This window comes from Cyprinus carpio, chromosome A20 (genome assembly GCF_018340385.1).
Source record: "Cyprinus carpio isolate SPL01 chromosome A20, ASM1834038v1, whole genome shotgun sequence".
In the NCBI taxonomy this organism is placed as follows: Eukaryota; Metazoa; Chordata; class Actinopteri; order Cypriniformes; family Cyprinidae; genus Cyprinus; species Cyprinus carpio.
Window position 1 is genome coordinate 12,923,204 of NC_056591.1, and position 21,136 is coordinate 12,944,339.

At 38.1% G+C, this 21,136-nt stretch overlaps 1 protein-coding gene across 8 annotated transcripts; it reads right to left on the bottom strand.

The window, feature by feature from the left end:
* Positions 1-1,672: 1,672 nt before the first annotated feature.
* Positions 1,673-20,611, bottom strand: LOC109112571 (SLAIN motif-containing protein 2-like). 8 transcript variants are annotated; one of them, XM_042777661.1, is made up of 10 exons: positions 19,909-20,609; positions 15,586-15,728; positions 8,426-8,596; positions 7,554-7,724; positions 7,020-7,361; positions 6,780-6,920; positions 4,312-4,392; positions 3,191-3,229; positions 2,357-2,564; positions 1,673-2,275 (listed from the first exon to the last, which is right to left on the bottom strand). In XM_042777661.1, exons 1-10 carry the CDS (start codon positions 20,361-20,363, stop codon positions 2,209-2,211), a joined length of 1,818 nt encoding a protein of 605 aa, XP_042633595.1. In that variant the 5' UTR covers positions 20,364-20,609; the 3' UTR covers positions 1,673-2,208. The 8 variants fall into 8 exon arrangements, with proteins under 8 accessions (XP_042633595.1, XP_042633600.1, XP_042633598.1 ...); XM_042777666.1 differs by lacking the exon at positions 8,426-8,596 and having other exon boundaries at positions 19,909-20,611; XM_042777664.1 differs by lacking the exon at positions 4,312-4,392 and having other exon boundaries at positions 19,909-20,608.
* Positions 20,612-21,136: the final 525 nt, after the last annotated feature.

Consider the following 21,136-nt stretch of genomic DNA (forward strand, 5'->3'; position numbering starts at 1 on the left):
ATCAATAGAAAACTAAAAATTAAATAATGAAACTGACAAACTATAGATAATTCTATGGTAATGATAAATATCTGAACACATCCAGTTTTGAATTTTGACCTAAGAGCTCTTAATACATTAGATTATAAAGACAGACAACTGCAGCCTAAAATCAGTTGCATTCTCACAATTTTCCACAATATGTCTATGATCAATAGTCAAATAGTATAAAATGTTTAAAGTTTACTTTAGCTTTGGCACGTCAATAAATTACAGACAAATAAGTGACAGACCACAAAGCTTTTTTCAACTTTTATTTGAAATGATTCAACGCAGGGGAAACCGAGCATCATGTTTGTGGAGATATAAAAGTCTTTACCAAAAAACAATCCACAAAATATTTATGTCATGTATTCATGACCATTCTAAGCTCAAGCATCCCACTAACTCTATATCTCAGCACACAGAGGCATCTCACCGTTTAATAAATAAGCCTCTTATAAGCGCATAGTATTTGTCATAAATAGCAAGGGGCTTTTATAACATACCTTTGTTACAAAAAAGCAAATATAAATGTTATCAAAGCAATTACAAAAATCAAAACTTGAGCAAGAAATGCAGAGAACCCTGAAGTAAATAATATTGGCAAAAGAAAGCAATTGGCACAAACCATAAAAAAAAAAAAATTGTAGCAATCACATAATTTCATAAATTATAGGCACTCATTTTTAAACAAACTTGTGCAGTCTTAATCGTTTGCTAGTGTGCAGAAAGAGGTCTTCTCCATATGTTCAGGTGGCACTCCCATTCAGTTACCAGTAAGCGCCATTTTAATTCTTGGCCTTTTATCAATTTTTTCACTCTGAGAATAATGACAAATCTTTTTATGACCCTTGCCACCGAGACATTATCACTGGGACATCGATCGATGAACAACATTTGACGATACAACAGTTCACCTTATGAAGTTAGTCTTAGGCATTTATATTCAATGATTTTCCCAATTTCCAATTAGGACATACAAACACAATTCATGAAATTTGACTTTAACTTGTCACTGATCCGAGTCTCTCATGATTGTTTCCTTTTGAAATGAGCAAAAGCATCAATCCTGCTGTGTATCTGAGGGCTCAATCTAAATATGTTTGTTCAAAGACTCTGAAATACGTTCATTATTCAGACACTTAAAATGCTTTGGAAACATAGCTTTGCAATTGAGGTTTAAAGGGATACTCCACCCCAAAATGAAAATTTTGTCATTAATCACTTGCCCTCATGTCGTTCCAAACCCATAAAAGCTCCGTTTGTCCTCGTTGTCCCAGTTTTTCACTTACAAAAAGTGTTCCCGTCGCTTCATATAACCCAGATTGCATGTCTGATCGCAGATGGAGTATTCCGATAACGACTTTCATACCTTTTATGGACCTTGACACTGTTATTTACTTGGCAGTCTATGGGACAGTCACAGGCCTCCTGGTTTTCATCTAAAATATCTTAAATTGTGTTCCAAGGACAAACTGAGCTTTTACGGGTTTGGAACGACATGGGGGTATGTGAGGGTAGTGATTAATGACAAAATTTTCATTTTGGAATGGAGTATCCCTTTAACAATGGCATTCAGAAATAAAAAGCCCAAAAATAAAGATTAGTAAACATACACATATATATTTATAAAGACCAAATACTGTATGAATACTCTTTGAAAGAAATTTTAAATAATGATTTCAAATAAATAGAGGTCACACAGATATGAAAGACATTCTGACAGAATGCAATTGCCATGTGGACACTGTGTCGCCATACAAACCTTTCCTACTTGAGGCAAAAGTTAAGGTCAATTTGTATGTGCTCACAAGGGATCCTCACTAATGTTCTTACAGAGAAAACAAGTTATTCAATGTTCTTCTATAGTGGACTTAGTGGGGATTTGCAAGCAGTATTGTGGATTTGGCGCAATTTGCAGTACAGGTGCTATTTGGTAGTTGAGGGCGAATCCCAGTCAGTTTTTTTTTTTTTTTTTTTTTGTCGTTGTTCTTTGGCATTCTGTGGCGTCCAGTCTGCCTTGCACATTTATCCTGCTGGGATGAGAGTTCTGCAATGTCACCTGAAAGAGGACAGAATCATTTGTTTGGAAGAATGTGTCTCTTTATTTGTGGGGGTTAAAGACGTGTCTCTATAAAGTGCCAGTTTGAACTGAAAGCCCATTTGTGCTGCTGGTTCTGGGTGCGCTCAGTAGCAGCCCTCTCTCCAGCTCTCGTCTCTGATACCGCTGTATGTCCTTGGAGCTGGCAGAGACCTGTTGAGCAAATAATGCACTCAGTATGTACTTCACCAGGTTACGATATGTTTACATTGAGTTGTGAAAATCTGAGAGTACCTGCGCACAGGCTGGACCAGTTTGCTGCGAGGCACTGGCAAACCTCCTCCAGCATTGGCGGCGGGGCGGGGCAGGCCGCTGCGGGGCGGTGCCATAGAGCGTGTGGGCGTGGCTGTGCCTGAACCATGGTTAGACATAACCTTCATGGGCTGACGAAGAGCCAAGGGAGACGGGGCAGCTGGAGTCCGCAATTTACTGGAGGAGGGCACTAAAATAAATGAAAAAAAGAGGGAAGATAGGTGGGAAAGACAGAATTAGGGAAAAGAATAAAAGCAACAGATGGAATGTAAAGGAACTGAAATACTGGATATTTCATAAAAGGTAAAACATAAACTGACTAAAAGACAGAGCTTCTATTCTGTAGTTTATCTTCTATTTAATACATGATACAAGCCAATCATGGGACCACAGTTATGAGTTAATGGTAAATGGATTATAATGACAAACAACAATGAATTAAGATGGATGCAACCTTAAAAACCAAAAGAATGTAATTAGACAACTCTAATTCATTAAGCTACACATTAAACATCACCACAGTTGAATAAACACGCTCCTATGTAACACGCAGAGCACAACACTAGCATTAATGACATTCAACACAAAGCTGATAGAAAATAAAGCACAATAAGAATGGATGGATGGATGGATTTAAAAAGCCTTGATCAACTAGTGTTAACAAACATTTTCAAAAATAAGTTATACAAATGTCCCCTTGTTGCAAAACGGGTAACAGCACAACCACAGTACAAACACAATCTACCATTCACGCACGCTTGCACAACTTAAAATATCACAGCACTGAAAATCTGCATCATCAGTGTATATACTCACTGAAATCTGTTTCCTCTCCAAAGCAACACGAGAGAGGGACTGGGTAAAAGATGGAAAAGAGAGGGTTGGGTTTGTATCCGCTCCAAAAGCTGGCAAATTTCTCAGGACTGTATTTCTTTTTGAAGTTTATGACTGACAAACTTTATTTAATGCAACCAAAGTGCATTAAATAAATAGTTGAGATTAGACAGATGGCTTCACAGACTACTGGAACATTTGGTTAGGTGACAACATTTAAGCAGTTCCATTTAATAAAAAAAAAGTACAAGACGACATGGCACATTTGTACCAGAACTACAGCAACCTACAGCATTACTCACCCTAGAACACTGCAAAGAAACAGCAGCATTCACAATCAGAGGTGAACAAACTATTCTCAAAAGCCACTTCAGATCAATATACAACACAAAAATCAATCCTTTTTTGGGGGGGGGGGAACTCAATGCTTTGACATAACATTTACAATTGAAGATCGACATTCATTGCCTTTTTAAGGCCAATAAATATTAGTGACCAATAACCAATGGACCTGTTTTTAATTAGTTTGACAATAACTAAATTACCATTAGACTACAAACAATAGAAACAATTCGACACTATATAAATATAAATGTTTATCATTAATATTATTTTTTTATCTGTGGGGAAATTATACAATCTCAACTTTCTGCTTGACTGGTTTCACACCAAAGGAGAGCAGAAAAAGTATTTCAGAATTAAAAATCCCATTCACATAACCTTTCCCAAACCTACCAGGTTGGTATGCAATTATATATATATATATATATATATATATATATATATATATATATATATATATATATATATATATATATATATATATATATATATATTTATTTTTAAGATTATAAATAATAAATAAATAAATAAAATAATAATAAAAATTGGGCAATCACTCGAGCTACTTTTTGAACCATAACCCAGACCTCTCTTTTCAAGAAGACCTGGGTGTGATTTGTTATCTGAGGTCAGTAAACAGCTTCCACACAAACCAAACAGTACTCTAACAATGGGTTTATAAAAGTGTCAAAATGCCATAAAATACTTCCAGGACAATCTACTATCCTGACTGAGTCTGGGTGACCTGCTCAGTGCATTACCTCGTAGAGACGTAGGGCTCTGAAGTCTCTCTTTTGGTTTTGGGGAGGAGCGAGCAGGTGTGGAGAGCCTTTGGTGTGACACTGAGATAAGAGACAAGCAGACATTACGTTTTGATTCAGGCTCATCTGAGCTCAGCAGTCCACCTCCACCTGCAGGCACTTAACCTCCAACCAGAGCTGATTCAAAATCAGCTTTAACCAAAAAGTTTAGGTGATGCCAAGGGAAAGACTAGCCAGCTAGGGTCAGGTTTAATTCAAGGCAGAGCCATTCCATGCATGGGTAAGACAGAAGACCACTTCTAAACAGCCACCAGAGGGCACCACAGCCAAGAGAAAAATGAAACCCAGGGTGAGGAACAGGCAGGAGGCAGCACTACGCCAAGAGTGAATCCAACTACATCCAGACAACCAGCACATCAGCCAAAAACAAAGGGTGTGAGGAAGAAACAAAGGCAGAGAGAGAAAGGAAGAGGCAGAGCATGCTGGGCAGGAAGGACAGAAATAAAACCAGACTGTCCATATTACCAAATGAGGGAAAGAAGCCTGAAATACTCACTACATTCAAGTATGTATCACTTAAGCATGCTAATGTCTTTGTGCTGTTTAAGAGATGGCTGTTTATCTATGGTCACTAAAATACAGAATATTATTAACTTTTTAAATAATTGTATACAAGGATTACAGAGTGCCTCCACTCCTGTTTGAGAGTTTCATCAGATTAACTGTTCATTGACAGAGAGACTTCTGGGCCTTACTCGTTGACCTCGCATGGATAAAATGATTCAGTATGCGGTCATGAAATGGCATGATGAGCTGGACATTTTCACTTTTTTGCTGGCTGTCATGTCATGAAATGGTAAATGGGTCAGTTCGTGAATATTTGGTTTACATACCAAAAAAAAAAAAATCAGTTTTAATAAATAATTAGTAATAATTAATACTAATTATTTGGAAAAAATTTTACATACCAAAAAAAAAAAAAATCAGTTTTAATCTTATATATATATATATATATATATATATATATATATATATATATATATATATATATATATATATATATATATATATAACAATACCAGTAATACAAAAAACCTGCCAGTAACTACAAAGATTGAAGTCTTAGAGGCACCTGAAGTCCAACATAAAGTTACGGTCATATTGAATGTTGTTCAGTGAATTTTCAGTTAAAACTGAGTTATCTCAATAAGATTTCACACGTATGCAAATTTCAACTGAGGGTGAAAATTTCCGCATAACGATTTTGCATTGGGTTCAAGTTCACGCAAATTCACTGCAGTGACCAATAGAACGTCTCTTGTTTTGAAAGTGACTTCTGTGTTTTCCATACATCACTACACTATAGACAATAGACTACAGAATCTTTTGTCTGCAACATTTGATGAAAGTTCATGTGACTGCACCTTAATAGTATACTGTTGTATGTGTGGATTTAAAAGAGTCATTCATTTTGGGAATCATTTATACTACACTGGTCATGCTCTATGATTTTTATTTCCTAAAAAAGAACTAACTCATAAGAGACATTCGTTTGGGAATCAGATTTTATTCCTCAGTGTTGGTAACTTTGTGAAGTCAGCATTAGCAACAGAATGCTCATGTTAAAATCAGAGCGGGTTCTGAAAAAGACTCTTAATATATGTGTGCTGGAACATTGTTGTTGTTGCTTATTGCTACTAATGACAACCATTGTGGTAATGACCACTCAAAATTAAATAAACATTTTTAGCACTGGATCATTATGCTTGATAACTGTTATACTATGTTATATACTATGACAGATCAAAACTCCTGCTCAAGAATTGGAGATGCTTCCTTCTGTATGTACATCCCTGCTGAACACTATTTCATAAAGGTACAGTGACTAAATCAGCCATGGCAAAAATAACACCTATATTTTTTCAGTAAGGCTATTAAATGTGATTGCTCACATGGGGGTCATGGCATATGACTACTATAACCTGAAATGTTTTATCCTACAAATAAAATTACAATCTTTAGTGTTCTTGTGCCACATTAAACACTCTTTCAAGATCCATCATCTGAAGATTTCCCGAAAAAATAAAAAAATCACCCCGAATAATAATTTAAACTTTGTTTGAAAGTCAGTCAGGCTTTTAAGAGATAATGTGAGAAGATCAAAGAGCCTCATCCAGCAAGCCAAGACACCGGCAATGCAGTTAAGGGCACAGCATGAATGTGTGTCAGAAGCACAGAATCCAAAACCAAGAAGTGCATAGTCATAAAAAGTCAAATGTTACCATACATCAAGATTTACGAACAGAATAACATTCATGATCAATTTTATATCATAAAATGCAATGAAGTCTTTTTGTGTGGTGAATTTGAGTCAGAGATTGTGTGTTTGCTGGCTGTTAAAAGCTTTACACGTGTGACTTGATGTATGGGTGCATGCATGCTCACTGATGATGTGTCCGGACACTCACTGGCAGACTGACTCTGGTGTCTGGGTGATCCTCCGTTTGGCACTTGCAAGTTTGACTCACAGCTCCTGCTGTTTTTAACTGGCTCTGCAGTCGGTCCAGAGCTGGATCGTGTGAGGTTAGGTAGACTCCGTCTCAGCTTTTCTGCACACACAAACAGAAAGGATGAAGAAAGCCACATTTTAACTGACATTGTTATAAAGAGAAATAGCCCAAGTGAAATGTGACTGGAAGAAGATCTACCTTCATTCTTAATGGTGTTGGTCTGCGTATCGTGGCCTTGCAGAGAGTGGCGGGGCTGCTGAAGGCGGCTGATGATTGGTTGGGGAGATCCGCGGCTGTACTCTAAAGAGCGGGTGGGTGAGCGGGATCGAGGCGAGTTCCTGGGGGAGACGCGGGGTGAGTGCCGAGGGGAGGGGCTGAAGCGGTTGATGGGTGTGTGGTAAGAATGGTGGACTGCCTCCTCATCATCGTCAAGGCTCTGTGCATCCAGCTCCTGGTCACTCAGAGTTCCTCGTCGCAACGACTGACACGATGAACCAGAGCTACGACGTGATGCTGTTGCAGCATATTCTTGCCTTAAACCTAAAAGAGGGAAACAGATATAGATTTGAATTTAAATCTCAATGCCTTTTAGGCATTTTTTATTCACATTTAAGACAATTTATGGTCCGTTTCAGCAGCATGATAACCAAATGTATAACAATAACTTTTCTTAGAGAGATAGAACAGACTAAAAGACAATATCCAACACTTGTTAGAGAAAAGACCACTCACTTTCCTCTTGCATGCGGGCGAGTATCTGCACGTCTGTGACATCATTGAGTTTATAAGTGGTCGATGAACCGACAGAATCTTCGTCCATCTCTGATGTGCTCAACTCACTGTCTACTGATGACTGTGGGCTCACTGCCTGTGTGTTTCTGTCAGCTGATCCACGCTGGTGACCTACACACACACACAACAAAACAAATTAATTACATTAATATATGCCAAAATAAAAATGACATTGTTTCTATATAGTTACTCATAGGAAGTTCTATAAAAAAAAAAAAAAACACTAGACAGGTGTGTGTTTTCTGCTTAAGTCATATTAGTTATGTTAGGAATTAAATACTGGCCTACTACTTACTGCGTACTGAACAGCATATTCAGTGGTAACTTTAACAGAAAATATCCTATCATTCACGATATTTTAAGAGCTGTTAGCCAAACAACGGTGAGAAAAGTGCAGTTTTTAACACAAATATGTTACTTTTCATACCACGTAATGATGTAACATGGTTACTTTCATGATTAGTAACTTGCTACCTATAGAAATAACATTCCCAAACTGCAAATTAATAAACAACTTCAACAGTCTCACACGTTTCCGTCATCTGTGAGTGACATAATGGGGCAGCTGTGGCACTGAACCCCCAGTTGCTCCCCGGGCGCTGGATATAGCTGCCCATTGCTCCAGGTGTGTGTGTGTCTCACTGCTGTGTGTGTGCACTTGGATGGATTAAATGCAGAGCACCAATTCTGAGTATGGGTTACCATACTTGGCAAATGTCACGACTTTCAGTTTTTCACTAATGATTGTTTGAAGTATGTTATATATTCCTCAACTTCTTCTTACTCCATGTTTGGAGTAAAGAGGCCTTTACCTGCACTGCCAGGCAGAACGAGCTGCTTGACGATAGGCACTTTAGATGGAGTGGAGGACGGGGAGTTGAAGCCACTGCTGTAGGGACTGTTTGCCGTGTTTGTGCTGTACGGGCTTCCGTAGCCCACTTGAGGACTATAGGAACTGTTATATAGACTCCTCCGCTTGTTTGCTGCAAAACAAAACAAAACAAAACATAATAAGGGCACTAAAGAACTTCTTGTTGAATGTGAAGTGAAAGCATTTTATGGTCCCTTTCTTATGTTGTTAGTTTAAACAACCAGCATTTATTTAGGAGGAACAAATTTCAGACAGCACCAGCTGTTATCGTTAGGAAATATAAACGGGCCTCTTATATAAATAACAGAAGGTCATATCCCACCCGCCCTCACGTACACATACACAGATGCCATTTTAATGCTGGCATGTTCATGGAGACACATACAATATGGTTTACAGTGTATTAGGCATCTCAGAGAGTCAATTTAAGCATACAGCATGGCCAAGTCTAATAAAGAGCGACATTCTAGGTCCTGGTGGAGTGCAGTTAATCGCATACAATGCAGACTATTCACAGTCTTAAGAATACAAAGACGCATATGTCAGTCATTTAGTGGATGACAACGCCATTAACAACCAGTCAATTCTCTCTCTTACACACAGACTCAGTGTAGGCATTGTAGAGCAATGCAGCACCATGAATATGTAGTTGTCTTTGATTGAGTCATAAGGTCAAACTCAGCTCAGCTGAAGCAGGGAGAATGCATCGCTGCTGAAGCTTCTGGCAACACTGATGGCTAAAGAAGCTGAAGACCATTAGTTAAATATCGGCCAAGAAAGAGACTATACTGTGTCTCTGAAGAGCAGAGCAGAGCATAAAATAGAAGCCATTTCAGCTGCTCTCCCTGTGGATATACTCTCACATGATCGCTCAGCACTCAATCCTCTGTGTGTGTGTGTGTGTGTGTGTTGGTTGGGTTGGAAAATTATTAAATAAAAGACAATAATATTAAATACATTAAATTAAATAACAATAAACAAAATAATTTTAATACTTTTAGACCTTTACATATTTGCTGTGTGACCTTCATTTTTCAAAAAAATGAAATGAATACATAACTGTTAATGTTATATATATTTTTTTTATTGTAATAAATTATACTTTATTTGATAAGTGTTCTAAATATAGTGCAATATTTCTTCATCATAATAATAAATACTTTAGGATAAAAATCCCTCAACTTTGTTTATTTCAAGTTTAAAAACTAAATAAATAAATATGATTTTAATATATAATTTTATAGTAAAATATTGTAGTTTGTTTTAATATATGAAGAAATGGAACAAAGAGACTCTATAAACATTTTTGAGTGTAAAATCATTAAATGAGGGTTTTGAAAAAAGTTTGATCGTTTGAAGATTAAGTTGAACTGCTGAATTTTAGAATCTTTCAAATCAGAGACCCTACTAAAACATCTTTTGAGAAACTAGTCTTTAGGAAACTTAAAGGGAAAATAAAACATTAAAACCAGCTATATTCATGATGTTGCTTAGTTTTATATTGGCAACAATACTGGAAATACTTGATTGCTCAGCCTTTAGCATGCATGTGTGTGTGTGTGTGTGCAGCTGTACACTCAAGAGGTCATTAAATCACATTTCCCCAGACCTCCTATTCTTTCCTGCCCTCTTTGCATGGATCCATCCTCTCTCTGTGTCTCCTGTCTAATGACTTTTTCCCTCTACTCCTGCCATCACTCAGCGTGTGCTTTATTCAGAGAAAACAGCAACGCTCTCCCCACTCACGTTCTAACATATCAAGCAGTGAACTGCATTAACACCACACCATCAGCCACGCTTACACGCATACATGCACAGTGCTTGAGTGCTGGAACATAAAAACATCCACAGAGACACAGGAATGAGCATGCATGCTGAGAATGACTGGTCTTTGATTTGGGCTGGTGTGGATGACCTCTGACCATTGACTGTTCTGTGTTTGTGTGCGTTTGTGTTAAAAATGAAGCCAAGAGCGAGGGCTTCCCTCATTCAGCAGGGACTAAAATAAATGAGGACTGACACAAACTGCTGTAAGCCAATAACACCAGACTATAAGGACATTACAATCAAGGACATTTACCATCAAGAGACAACAAAAAATTTCAGATACAACACTAACTACACGCACAGTAGACATATAAGGTGGAGGATCGATAATGTATTACAACATAGGCACACAAAAGTGTCTAAAATCCATTACCTAAAACTGACTCAAAGTGTGTCATGTGAGAGTTTTTCAGTGTCTTTTAAACAGACAAAAATAGATGTGTCCTTAAAAACTAGCCTGAAACAACCTAGTCTGACAAGTCAGACTTTTGACTACAGGCTTTAAACTGTTGAAGCAGGGTTGGAACTGAAGTCTGCAGGATGGTAGCTCTCCAGGAGCAGGGTTGGAGATCCCTGCTTTAAAGGATAAGGTCACTTCCAGTGTAAAAATTTCCTTATAATTTACTCACCCCCATGTCATCCAAGATTAATTTCTTTCTTTAGTAGAAAAAAGAATTAAGGTTTTTGAGGAAAACATTCCAGAATTTTTCTCCATATAGTAGATTTCAATGGGGATTAAGGGGTTGACGGTCCAAATTCCAGTTTCAATGCAGCTCTACACAATCCCAGCCGAAGAATAAAGGTCTTGTCTAGTGAAATGATCTGTCATTTTCTAAAAAATAAAATAAAAATGTATATACTTTTAACCACAAATGCACTAGTTCTGCGATGCACGTCAATGACTTCACACATTATGTAATCACATTGGAAAGTTCACGCATGGTTAGTTCTTCGTCTGTGTACTCAGAAAGGTAGGGTGAAAACCTCCATCTCATTTTCTCCTCCAACTTCAAAATCGTAATTTTACCTTTTTTTGTTGTAAAGGTTGTTTGACTTTCTTTGCACATTTGCTTTGTAAACACTGGGTCAGTACTTCCACCAACCTTACACGTGACCTTTCCAACATGACTGCGTAATGCGTGAAGTTGAGCTAGTGCAAGACGAGCATCTGTGGTTAAAAAGTATATACATTTTTACTTAAAAAACAAAACAAAAAACTGACAGATCGTTTTGCTAGATAAGACACTTATTCCTCGGTTGAGATCAAGTAGAGCCCTTTAAAGCTGCACTGAAACTGCAGTGTGGTCCTTCAGCTTGTTGTTCCCCATTGAGTTCCATTTTATGGAGAAAAATCCTGCAGTTTTTTCCTCAAAACCTTAATTTCTTTTTAACTGAAGAAAGAAAATTTGACATGAATATCTTGGATGGGATGGGCTGAGTAAATTATCAGGAAATTTTTGTTCTGGAAGTGAACTAATCCTTTTAATCTTGTTGGATTATGTGGGGTGTTTAAATTGTATGGTGATTTTTATTCTGGAAGTGAAATACTTGAAGTCATTCATTTCCAATCGAGAGTAGAACGGATGCTGGGCGATATGTCGAATATTAGTGATATTTCTTTCCTGACGATATAAAATATGTCTATATTATTATTATTTTTCAACTAGTGTTGATTTTACAGTAAACAGTTTGTATATACTTTGTATGTAACAGTTTGTAAGTAACAATAGCTGTTCTAGTCAGATCATGCTGTTTTCATGGAGCCTTTTTTTTTTCTTTTTCAGAAAAAGCTCTGTGTAACTGGCAATAATGGATGGAAGAGACTGTCATGTAAATAGATCAACGTTTTTATGAAATCTGAAACTGATGCTACCATAAACTTTTATCTAGGAAAGCTTCATCTAAGCCAGAACAGAAATACCAAAAGTCTTTTCAGTCTTTCAGAATGTCATTAACTTCATATATGTGGCCAAAGCGAGTCAATGGCCATTACATTCCAGTCCATCAGATGGTTTGGCTCAACCACGCTCTTTCCACCAGAACACCAGCACACCGAGTCCACTGATACTGCATTTGTGTGTCTCCAAGAAAGAGGAGAAGGAGAAATGAGGACAGCTAATCTGTCATATCTCTGGTGACTACATCCATATACTGCAAAAAGACAAGTTAAACCCTACAGATAATTCTGACACTGAAGAGATGCTTCACTAACTGTGCTTTTTATCTTGGCCTGGACTAAGTGGGCAGCAGGGCCCATTACAGGATAAGATGCATGGGCTTAAATGTCTAACGACTGTCTGTCAAGCACATATTGTTCAGCTCAATGGACAGTCCACATGGAAATGAGGCTGTTTATCAGCCCATATGAAAGTTGTTTTTGGGGGCAGAGGGCGGAGAGAAGAGAAAGAGAATATGCCTGAGAGAGTCTGTTTAAGGGGCTGTTTAAGGACAAACACTCAGTGGTAGAGCATTGCGTTAGCAGTGCAAAAGTTTGTGGGTTCAATTCCCAGGGAACACGTTAGGTAAAAAAATGTATAGCCTGAATGCACTGTAAGTCGCTTTGGATAAAAGCATCTGCTAAATGCATAAATGTAAATGTAAAGACGCAGTGAGAAGGAAGAGCTCATGATATCATGATATGAAGAGCCAAAGACGACATGAAAGAAGATGAAGGAGGAAGAGAAAAAGGCTGAATGAATGCAATGATGTTAAAAAGTGTTCAGGATAAGTAAGGCCTGTCAGATCTGTAGAGGAAAAGGGAAACCGTGTAGAAAAAGTTTAATGGATTGCAGGGGCAAGTTGAGGATGTGGCTAGAGAGAAAAGACAGAGAGAGAAAAAATGAATATTGTTTACTCAGGGGAAAGTGAATCTCAGCTCTAACCAGTCATAAGGAGGCTGTAAAGACTGTACTGAACTTGCTGAAGCACAGCATAATGAAGTATATTTTTCATAAGAATGACATCCATGATTACAATCATGTTGACAATCTTTCATTTTTACACATCTGGTAATGTTGACTGCTTTTGTTCAGAATGTATTTGTTAAGCTCAACCTTCAATTGTGTCAAAAAAAATATTTAAAATGATCAAACAATTATTTGTTCATTAGTTTATGTAAAAGATAGATTACTCAGTTACTACAAACTACCAATTTGGTCACAAAATAGCTAGCCCTACTACCACCTACTAAACTGGCAACCGATTCTGGCACTTTTTCTTTTCTTTTTTTTTTACATTAGGGTTAGGCCGATAGACATTGCCATCGTCCATCGCCGATGGCTGATAGACATCACAATTTGTAAGGAATCATTAGTTGTTTTCCCTTTTAAGGATTCACGCTTCGGGCACACCCCCTAACTCCAATCCCAATCCTTTTTATCAAATCTCAGCCTTTCCTTTTGTCCTCATGTCCAGTGAGTTATGTAACCATGGTTATGACTAGAACCTTATGGAACTGTTTGCATTTTTGAGGGAAGTGTAAAGCCCTGGAATGAGTTACCATGGCTAGACAAACAGACTCACCAAACAGCAGACAAGTTTACAGCAGAAGTGCCTAGGCTCCGTTTCAAAACTTAGTGAGCGGCCTAGCTGTCTAATGCCTTTTCACAAAGCTTGCATATAGCTTATCAGAGTGCTGCTGAGTCACACTCTTCAGCCTTCTTGGTTGAATTCATTAATGTATGCAAACATGTCCATCTCTATTTTACTTTCTCACAGACACAGATGCACTTCATGGGGTAACTGGTTCTGAAGAGGGCACAAGAGAGGCATAAAAGAAAGGAACAAGCTATAAGAGAGAGACAAAGCTGACAGGTGTGTCCAACAGGATAGAGATTTGACATGCATTCCACACATCTGCACTGGCTCTCTCTTCACTCTCTTGGCAATGGCTCTAGGGAATTAGCGATGCCTCAGGTAACCTAGAAACCACAATACACACCCTACACACTCAGCATAGGCTGTATGCCTGCTGACAATGAGCTTTACACAGTGGGTTGGTGAATGAGCTTTCTTTTATGGGGAGTGTTTTGATAAATGACTAACAGTGAAGATATAAAATAAATTTAGTGTGCCATTTTTTTCCCACAATAAAAATACTTTCTGAGCGACCTTAAATTTTTGACCTGTAGTGTATTACTATACAGCAATATAAACAAACAGATCCCCCCCTTCTCTTATTTGGGAAATATGACATCATAAAGCATTCAAAGGTTGGCATTGTGCTATTTGCTCTATGATGACACTATGATGAGTCCACTTAAAACAATGACATCATACGCCCATTTGTCTCACACAATGACAAGTGTGATTCACATCTGGCACTGTTCCAAACGTTAATCAAATGCAGCCACTGCAGACTGGATCTTTTAATGGAAAACTCTATCTTTGAACTGGGAGTTCTCTGGAACGATTCCCATGTCACTCAAGGTGACGGTAGAGCGAACTCTATGAGATGAGCCAGTAATGATCTTTGAGAATATCACTCAAAATGACTTTTAAGATCATTTGATCTTTGTCTCTCTCCTCAATGAAGCAATGTAATAAAAGAAAATTATAAGAGTACCTAAATATGTGATGTAACAGTATGTCAGTGGGTGCTGTAAAAGTATCAGTCACACGTCTAGTATGAGCATGGACAGTCAGTCCCCTTCTATAGAGAGCTGCATAATTTAAGGCATGTCACATGGGCATACCTGACTAAAAACAGCAATAGGCTTACTGACTACAAAAAAGACTGAAGTCAAACCTGTCATAACTCTTCGCTACCTATAATTAGAGGAGAGATAGATATGGTACACAGACACAGCCACATGTACAGATAGTCTTCAAAAACAAAGATTTATCCAAGTGAACTGCCAGGCCACATGTTGAAAACACATACACACATGGTGACAGACTGATCTCAGCAAGGAAGTGGGGATGGAAGAGAATCAGAGCCAGAAATGGAGCTCAGTGAACGGGTAGAGGGCAAAAGCAAGAGAAGATAGGAAGAACTGAGATTGAAAAAGAGGAAGTAATGGGTCTGAATAAAATCGACACAGACATATACAGACTAGGATGGCCAAATAGCCTGGACTCAGATTCACATTTTTGAGCCAGAAATAAAATGACAAGCTGTATAATTTCAAGATATTAAAAATTTAAAACCAACTTAATGCAAAAGCATTTAATAAAAAATCTAAACATATAATCAGAAGTGCTAGGTCAGAATAAAGACTTATAATACAACAGTGGAAGATATTAAATGAAATGAAAATGAAGTATGTGTGGTACCTGACATGGTAAGGTCGAGTCTGTGTAAGAGAGAGCGTTTGGCAGACTCCATATCAGGACTGGGGTTATCCAGAGCCTGTCTGCACCACACAATGGGACTCAAGGCTTTCTGCAGAGGACTGTTCAATTTTGCCTCATACAACCTGCAGAAACACAAGCCAGAGGTCAGTCACAAGAAATAAACATGCTCTCATCACATATCTGGCAGCATTTAATCAAGAAACATGAAATGCCTCGATTAACAGAGGTTTTTCCAGCAAAAGCATGTTTTCCCTTTAAATAAAAACTGGCCTACAGGCAAACGAAACAACCCATGAAAAGTTTCTGTAATCCTTAAGGTAAGGTGTAAACTGTACTCTGTAATATTGTGCAGGTAGCTTTGCTTAGTCACTGAGACTTAAATTAATAGGACCACATGAAGGCCTGGTGCAGAACTGTTCAGGTCAGCTGATCAGAAGCTTATTTACTACAGGCTAAATACAGACCATATGAGAACAGATCATGTCATAATATGACAGCTGTAGTGGAGAACATTTATTAATATAGAGGGTGATACTGCCAGTTAGCTTTAGTAAATTAAATCAATTTTAACCCAGGTTTTATGAAAAATAGTTCTGCACATCCCAAAACATGCAAACTTTATTGTTTTAAAAGATTCAATTTAGTGCTGGTTTTAAGTGTTCTGAATTGAAACAACAAATCGAAATGAAACAACAAATCAAGAGAGATGGAAATGAAACAGGAGGGAACAGAATCAACATAAAAGCACTGCATGAGTCTTGTTTTCTGCTGGCCTCATACAGTAGCAGCTGTTGCCCGGGATCACCTGACAGTAACATGTGGGACAAAAAGTTTTTTACAGACACATTAAAGAATGTATTAGAAGTGTTAGGCTCATTCACATTGACAGCAGTTAAATTACTGGAGGTCATCATGTTGCTGTATTGTTGGTTATAGTAGTCCTATTTGACGGCAATATCCAACTGCATCAGGCGATCAATTAAAGTAGTAATAATAGTGTAACATGCATGCTATAAATGTCATAATTTAATGCTTTTTTAGTTAGGAAGTTTTTTTAGTTAAGCTAATCAAGGCTGCATTTATTTGGAAAAATGCAGTAAAAATATTAATATTATAAAATATTATTGTAATGTAAAATAACTGTTTTCAGCAGTCATTACTTCAGTCTTCCGTGTCACATGGTCCTTTAGAAATCATTCTAATATGCTGATCTGGTGCTCGAGACATTTCTTATTATCATAATATTATATTACATAATTACATTTAATATTTTTGTGGAAACTATTATACATTTAAAGGATGCTTTGATGAATCTAAAATTCAAAAGAACAGCATTTATTATTTGAATTTTTTTTTTTTTTGTAAAAATGTAAAAGTCTTTTACTTTGATCAATATAGCGTATCCTTGCCAAATAAAAGTATTAAGTTCTTGTTCTTTTAAATGCTAAAATTTTAAAAAATACCCCAAACATTTGAATGGTAGTATAAGAATATTGGATAGTCAAACTTTGGCACTACACATACTGGACCACATCACTCAAGTCAATTACTGATTTAAAGGGGTCATATGACATTGCTAAAAAGAACATTATTTTGTGTATTTGGTGTAATGCAATGCTTTTATGCAGTTTAAGGTTAAAAAACACATTATTTTCCATATAATGTACATTATTGTTGCTCCTCTATGCCCCGCTTTTCTGAAACACGTAGATTTTTACAAAGTTCATCGTTCTGAAAAAGCCAGCTATCCAGTGCGTAGTGATTGGGCAAATACCTTAAGCGTGTGACGGAAATGTTATACCCCTTTACATACTGTGGTGCTGTCTTAATCTAATTACTGATTATAATGAATTATACTGCACTGTGTAAACATAAAACCATGTCTGCATTTGTGATGTTGGGTTTTGTATAATATAGTGACTACTCTACACTGCTCAAAACTCGCATTTGAATCATCAGTAGCAAATTCTTTAAATATATAAAAAATGTACTTACAGGCTGTGCAAAGTTGGAATTGCCCCACTTTATAGAAACAGCCTTTGTGCCACAGACGCATTGTAGGCTACTGGTTCAGGAAACAGTCCTCACCCTCCATAAAATACACTGCACACATCTGAATATTTGGGTTGAACTGTTCTGGAAAAGTGTTGTAAATACAACTTAACCACTGATTTCTAGTTGTGTCCACTTTTGGAAGGCCAAACAAAGTAGTTTCGCTTTCACAATGAAACACAGCATCTCCACAACATGGCAGCGGCGGCAACAGCGAGAATAAAAGTTAAGCCTTCTTTCTTTGCGTGAACATTTGGGCGGCATTATGCAAATCTTCCCACATTATGATGTAGACATGTGGGGGCATGCTAGAATGAACCGTTTTAGGTAGCAGTGGTTGACACTTAATTTTTATAAAAAAAATATCTCTTTGGATTTGAGACTTTTAGTCTTTGCAACTTTTTACAGATCTTCTTTATGCACCAAGAGCTTGTAACACTCCAAAGAGAAAGGAAAAATTGAAATCGCATCATATGACCCCTTTAATGCTGACACAAACCATTTCGATCAGTCAGACTGGAGTTTAGGCATGGCACAGAACCAGACAGATTTATTTATCAGGACTGATGGCAAAGCAGGATTGCAGTGTTGGTGGCAGAATCTGGCACTTAGAATAATCCCTCACATAGAGACAGAAAACATTTCTCCTAACAAGCCTTTCTCCTGCAATATGACAGAAACTGAGATTATCTCCTGGTATAAATGCATTATTCATACCACAAAAGCACAGAACTGACTTTGAGAGCTGTGCGCTGTCGGCTGCTACATTGATTCAATACAGTTATTACAATAATTATTTTATCTTGTCAACAGATTTGTTAACAGCATGGCTTTAACTCATTTGTGACCTTAAACACCATTAAATCTACAATAAAACAAGCCAAAATCTTATCCTTAAATCATCATGACTAAGATTAAATCATTTACGTATCCTTGCTGTAATCACTTCTGACATGTCTGATTTGACAAGTACACTTTCTATCCTACCAACTATTTGTAAAGAGGTGTTAAGCTCACTGATCTGCTGGACTCCAGCTGTTGCAGGGATTTCCCAGCATTTTGCTGCCACTGAAAGATAGTCAGCCAAACAAGATCGAGGCTCCAGATTACAGCATTCTGAGTCTGTGTAAATAGACCTAAACCACAGAATCTCAAAGACACTGATTAAAGCAAACACAAACAATGGATTACACACGGACATCAATCCACACAAGATCAAAAACTGTTAAGATGAAGCTGTCTGTGACTTGAGGTAACCAGAAAGCAACAGGATAACATTCATCTACACAAGCACTTTGAAAGAGAAATACTTTTATTTACTAAGGATGCATTAAATTGATCTTTAAACAGACACCTATTAGCCTGACTGGACTGTTTATCATCGCAGGTTGTTTCATCACTCCAGGAGGAGCTGCTTGTTTGAACATTTTATTCTTCCACTATTACTCACTCTGTTTGGACCAGCAGACCGCACACATGCTGATCCACACCATCACTCTGGACTGCTGTTTTCATAATGTTTGGTTTCTTGTGCTTGCCTGAGCAAAGTCCAATATAATTTCATCCCATTTTTATTGTCATTATTAGTAGCAGTAACTGTCAATACCATGACATGCATAGATTATTATTTCTCATATGACTGCACATTTTTGGAACAATACTTCTCAGCATTCTATTCATCTCTTGTTTTATTTCCTAAAAAACCTGACTGCACTATTAAAGTTGACGTTATTTGAAACAAATGAGCTAGACACAATGCAGATCATGCAGAAAAGAATGTACATCTGTTGTATCTAATCTGCTCGATCATATCTGAGGCCTTATCTAAGGGACATTTGTATGCAAATACATCATGTTTGTGTGATTCTAATGACATCACTGAAGCATGACACCATGGCTGTTATTCAGCAGATTTATAAAGGCACTGAAATAATATGAAGGGCAGATGAGAAGGACCCACATATCAGAAGCAAAGACAGGCCGTAGTGCGAACTGAATACATGCAGTCAGCAAACTGTTGCTCCTAAATGCTCCTAAGGCACTAATAATTTTAAATAGATGACAGCCGTGTTGCTATCAGTTCATTGAATAAACTAACCCCAGCCCTTAGCCAAAGAGACGTGTGTGCATTAACAATGCATCAAGCGCATTCCTCCAAATACGTGTTATTCTCTGTGGCGTCTGCACGCACCTGTCCAACACATGAAGGGTGTGTGTGTGTGTGTTGTGTGTGTGTGGCAGGTTACTCACCAGCTGTCTTCCTCTTCGTTCAGGCAATCCATGTCCTCCAAATCGAGAATCTCCACCTCGTCCAGCACCGAAGTTTCTCCGTCTTCGATAAAATCCGGCGAATCGTAATAAGACACGAAACTCGTGTTCGAGGTGTCACAACACGCGCTGTCACTGTCATAACCCCCTCCGTAACTGCTGCCGGGATACGACCGTCTGAGACGGGAGATTTCCGAACCCCCTCCGAAACCCCTCGATCCGCCGAACCCCGCCCCAGTGAACCCGGCGAGCCCCGCCGCCGCTCCCGGAGAATCATACTCGGCGCTCACGGGTCTGGTGTTCCCCGACAGTCCACCGGAAGAGAACAGACTGGGACGGCTCCGGAGCTGCTCGTTCTGCTGCTCGAGTTTCTTCACTAAGGCTTGAAGCTTCTGCAACTCCAAGTCCGCGTTTATGTTCGAGTTGATATCCTCCATGGCAAAAGCAACGATATGTCTGCGCGCCGGTTGTGTCCGCTAGGTTTTGTTCAACTACTGTCAAAGTCAGCAAGTTCGCGAGCCTCTGTCGCTAGGTCTTTAAATTTAGCACTGTCAACGCCGCGGCTCGAAAGTTACTAATCTGGTCGTCTTCGTCATCTTCTCCGGGAACTCGTACACACCGTGAGCTCCGTCGCCATCTTTACTGTCTGCCAGTCGCTCGACGTTCACTGGGAAATCTTTGAGAAGCTCGAAGTGAGACGTCATCACGTGACTCAGCGGGAACGAGCACGTTTTGGGAGCGTGTTCTCTATTATAGATCAGTGGGAGCGACCCTTCCCTGGAACCAGGAGCGCGCACTTTAACCCTCTCGATACACACTAAAGTGCTTGTACTTTATTCAGGAACTTACGTATTATTGCGGGGATTTTGTACTTTTCCTGGATACTATTGTAACCAGCTATTTGTAGTTAACTTAATAAATTAAATTTCTAAGGCAAAATATTTATTTTACTCTTTACAATTTTATTTACATTTAAACATCTTACAAAGTCTTTTTTGCAGGTTACTATTAAACATTCCCCATTTAATACATCTTGCGGAGCAAACAAACCAGTCCTCAATTATACTTCAGGCTAAATTTTAATAGCACGGATACCAGTTTCAGTGTTCAGAATCAGAATTATTTTTATTCGCCAGGTGTGTGCAAAAACAGGAATCTGTTGTGTGTGTGTGTGTGTGTGTGTGTGTGTTTTTAAAGGTGCTCCTGGTAC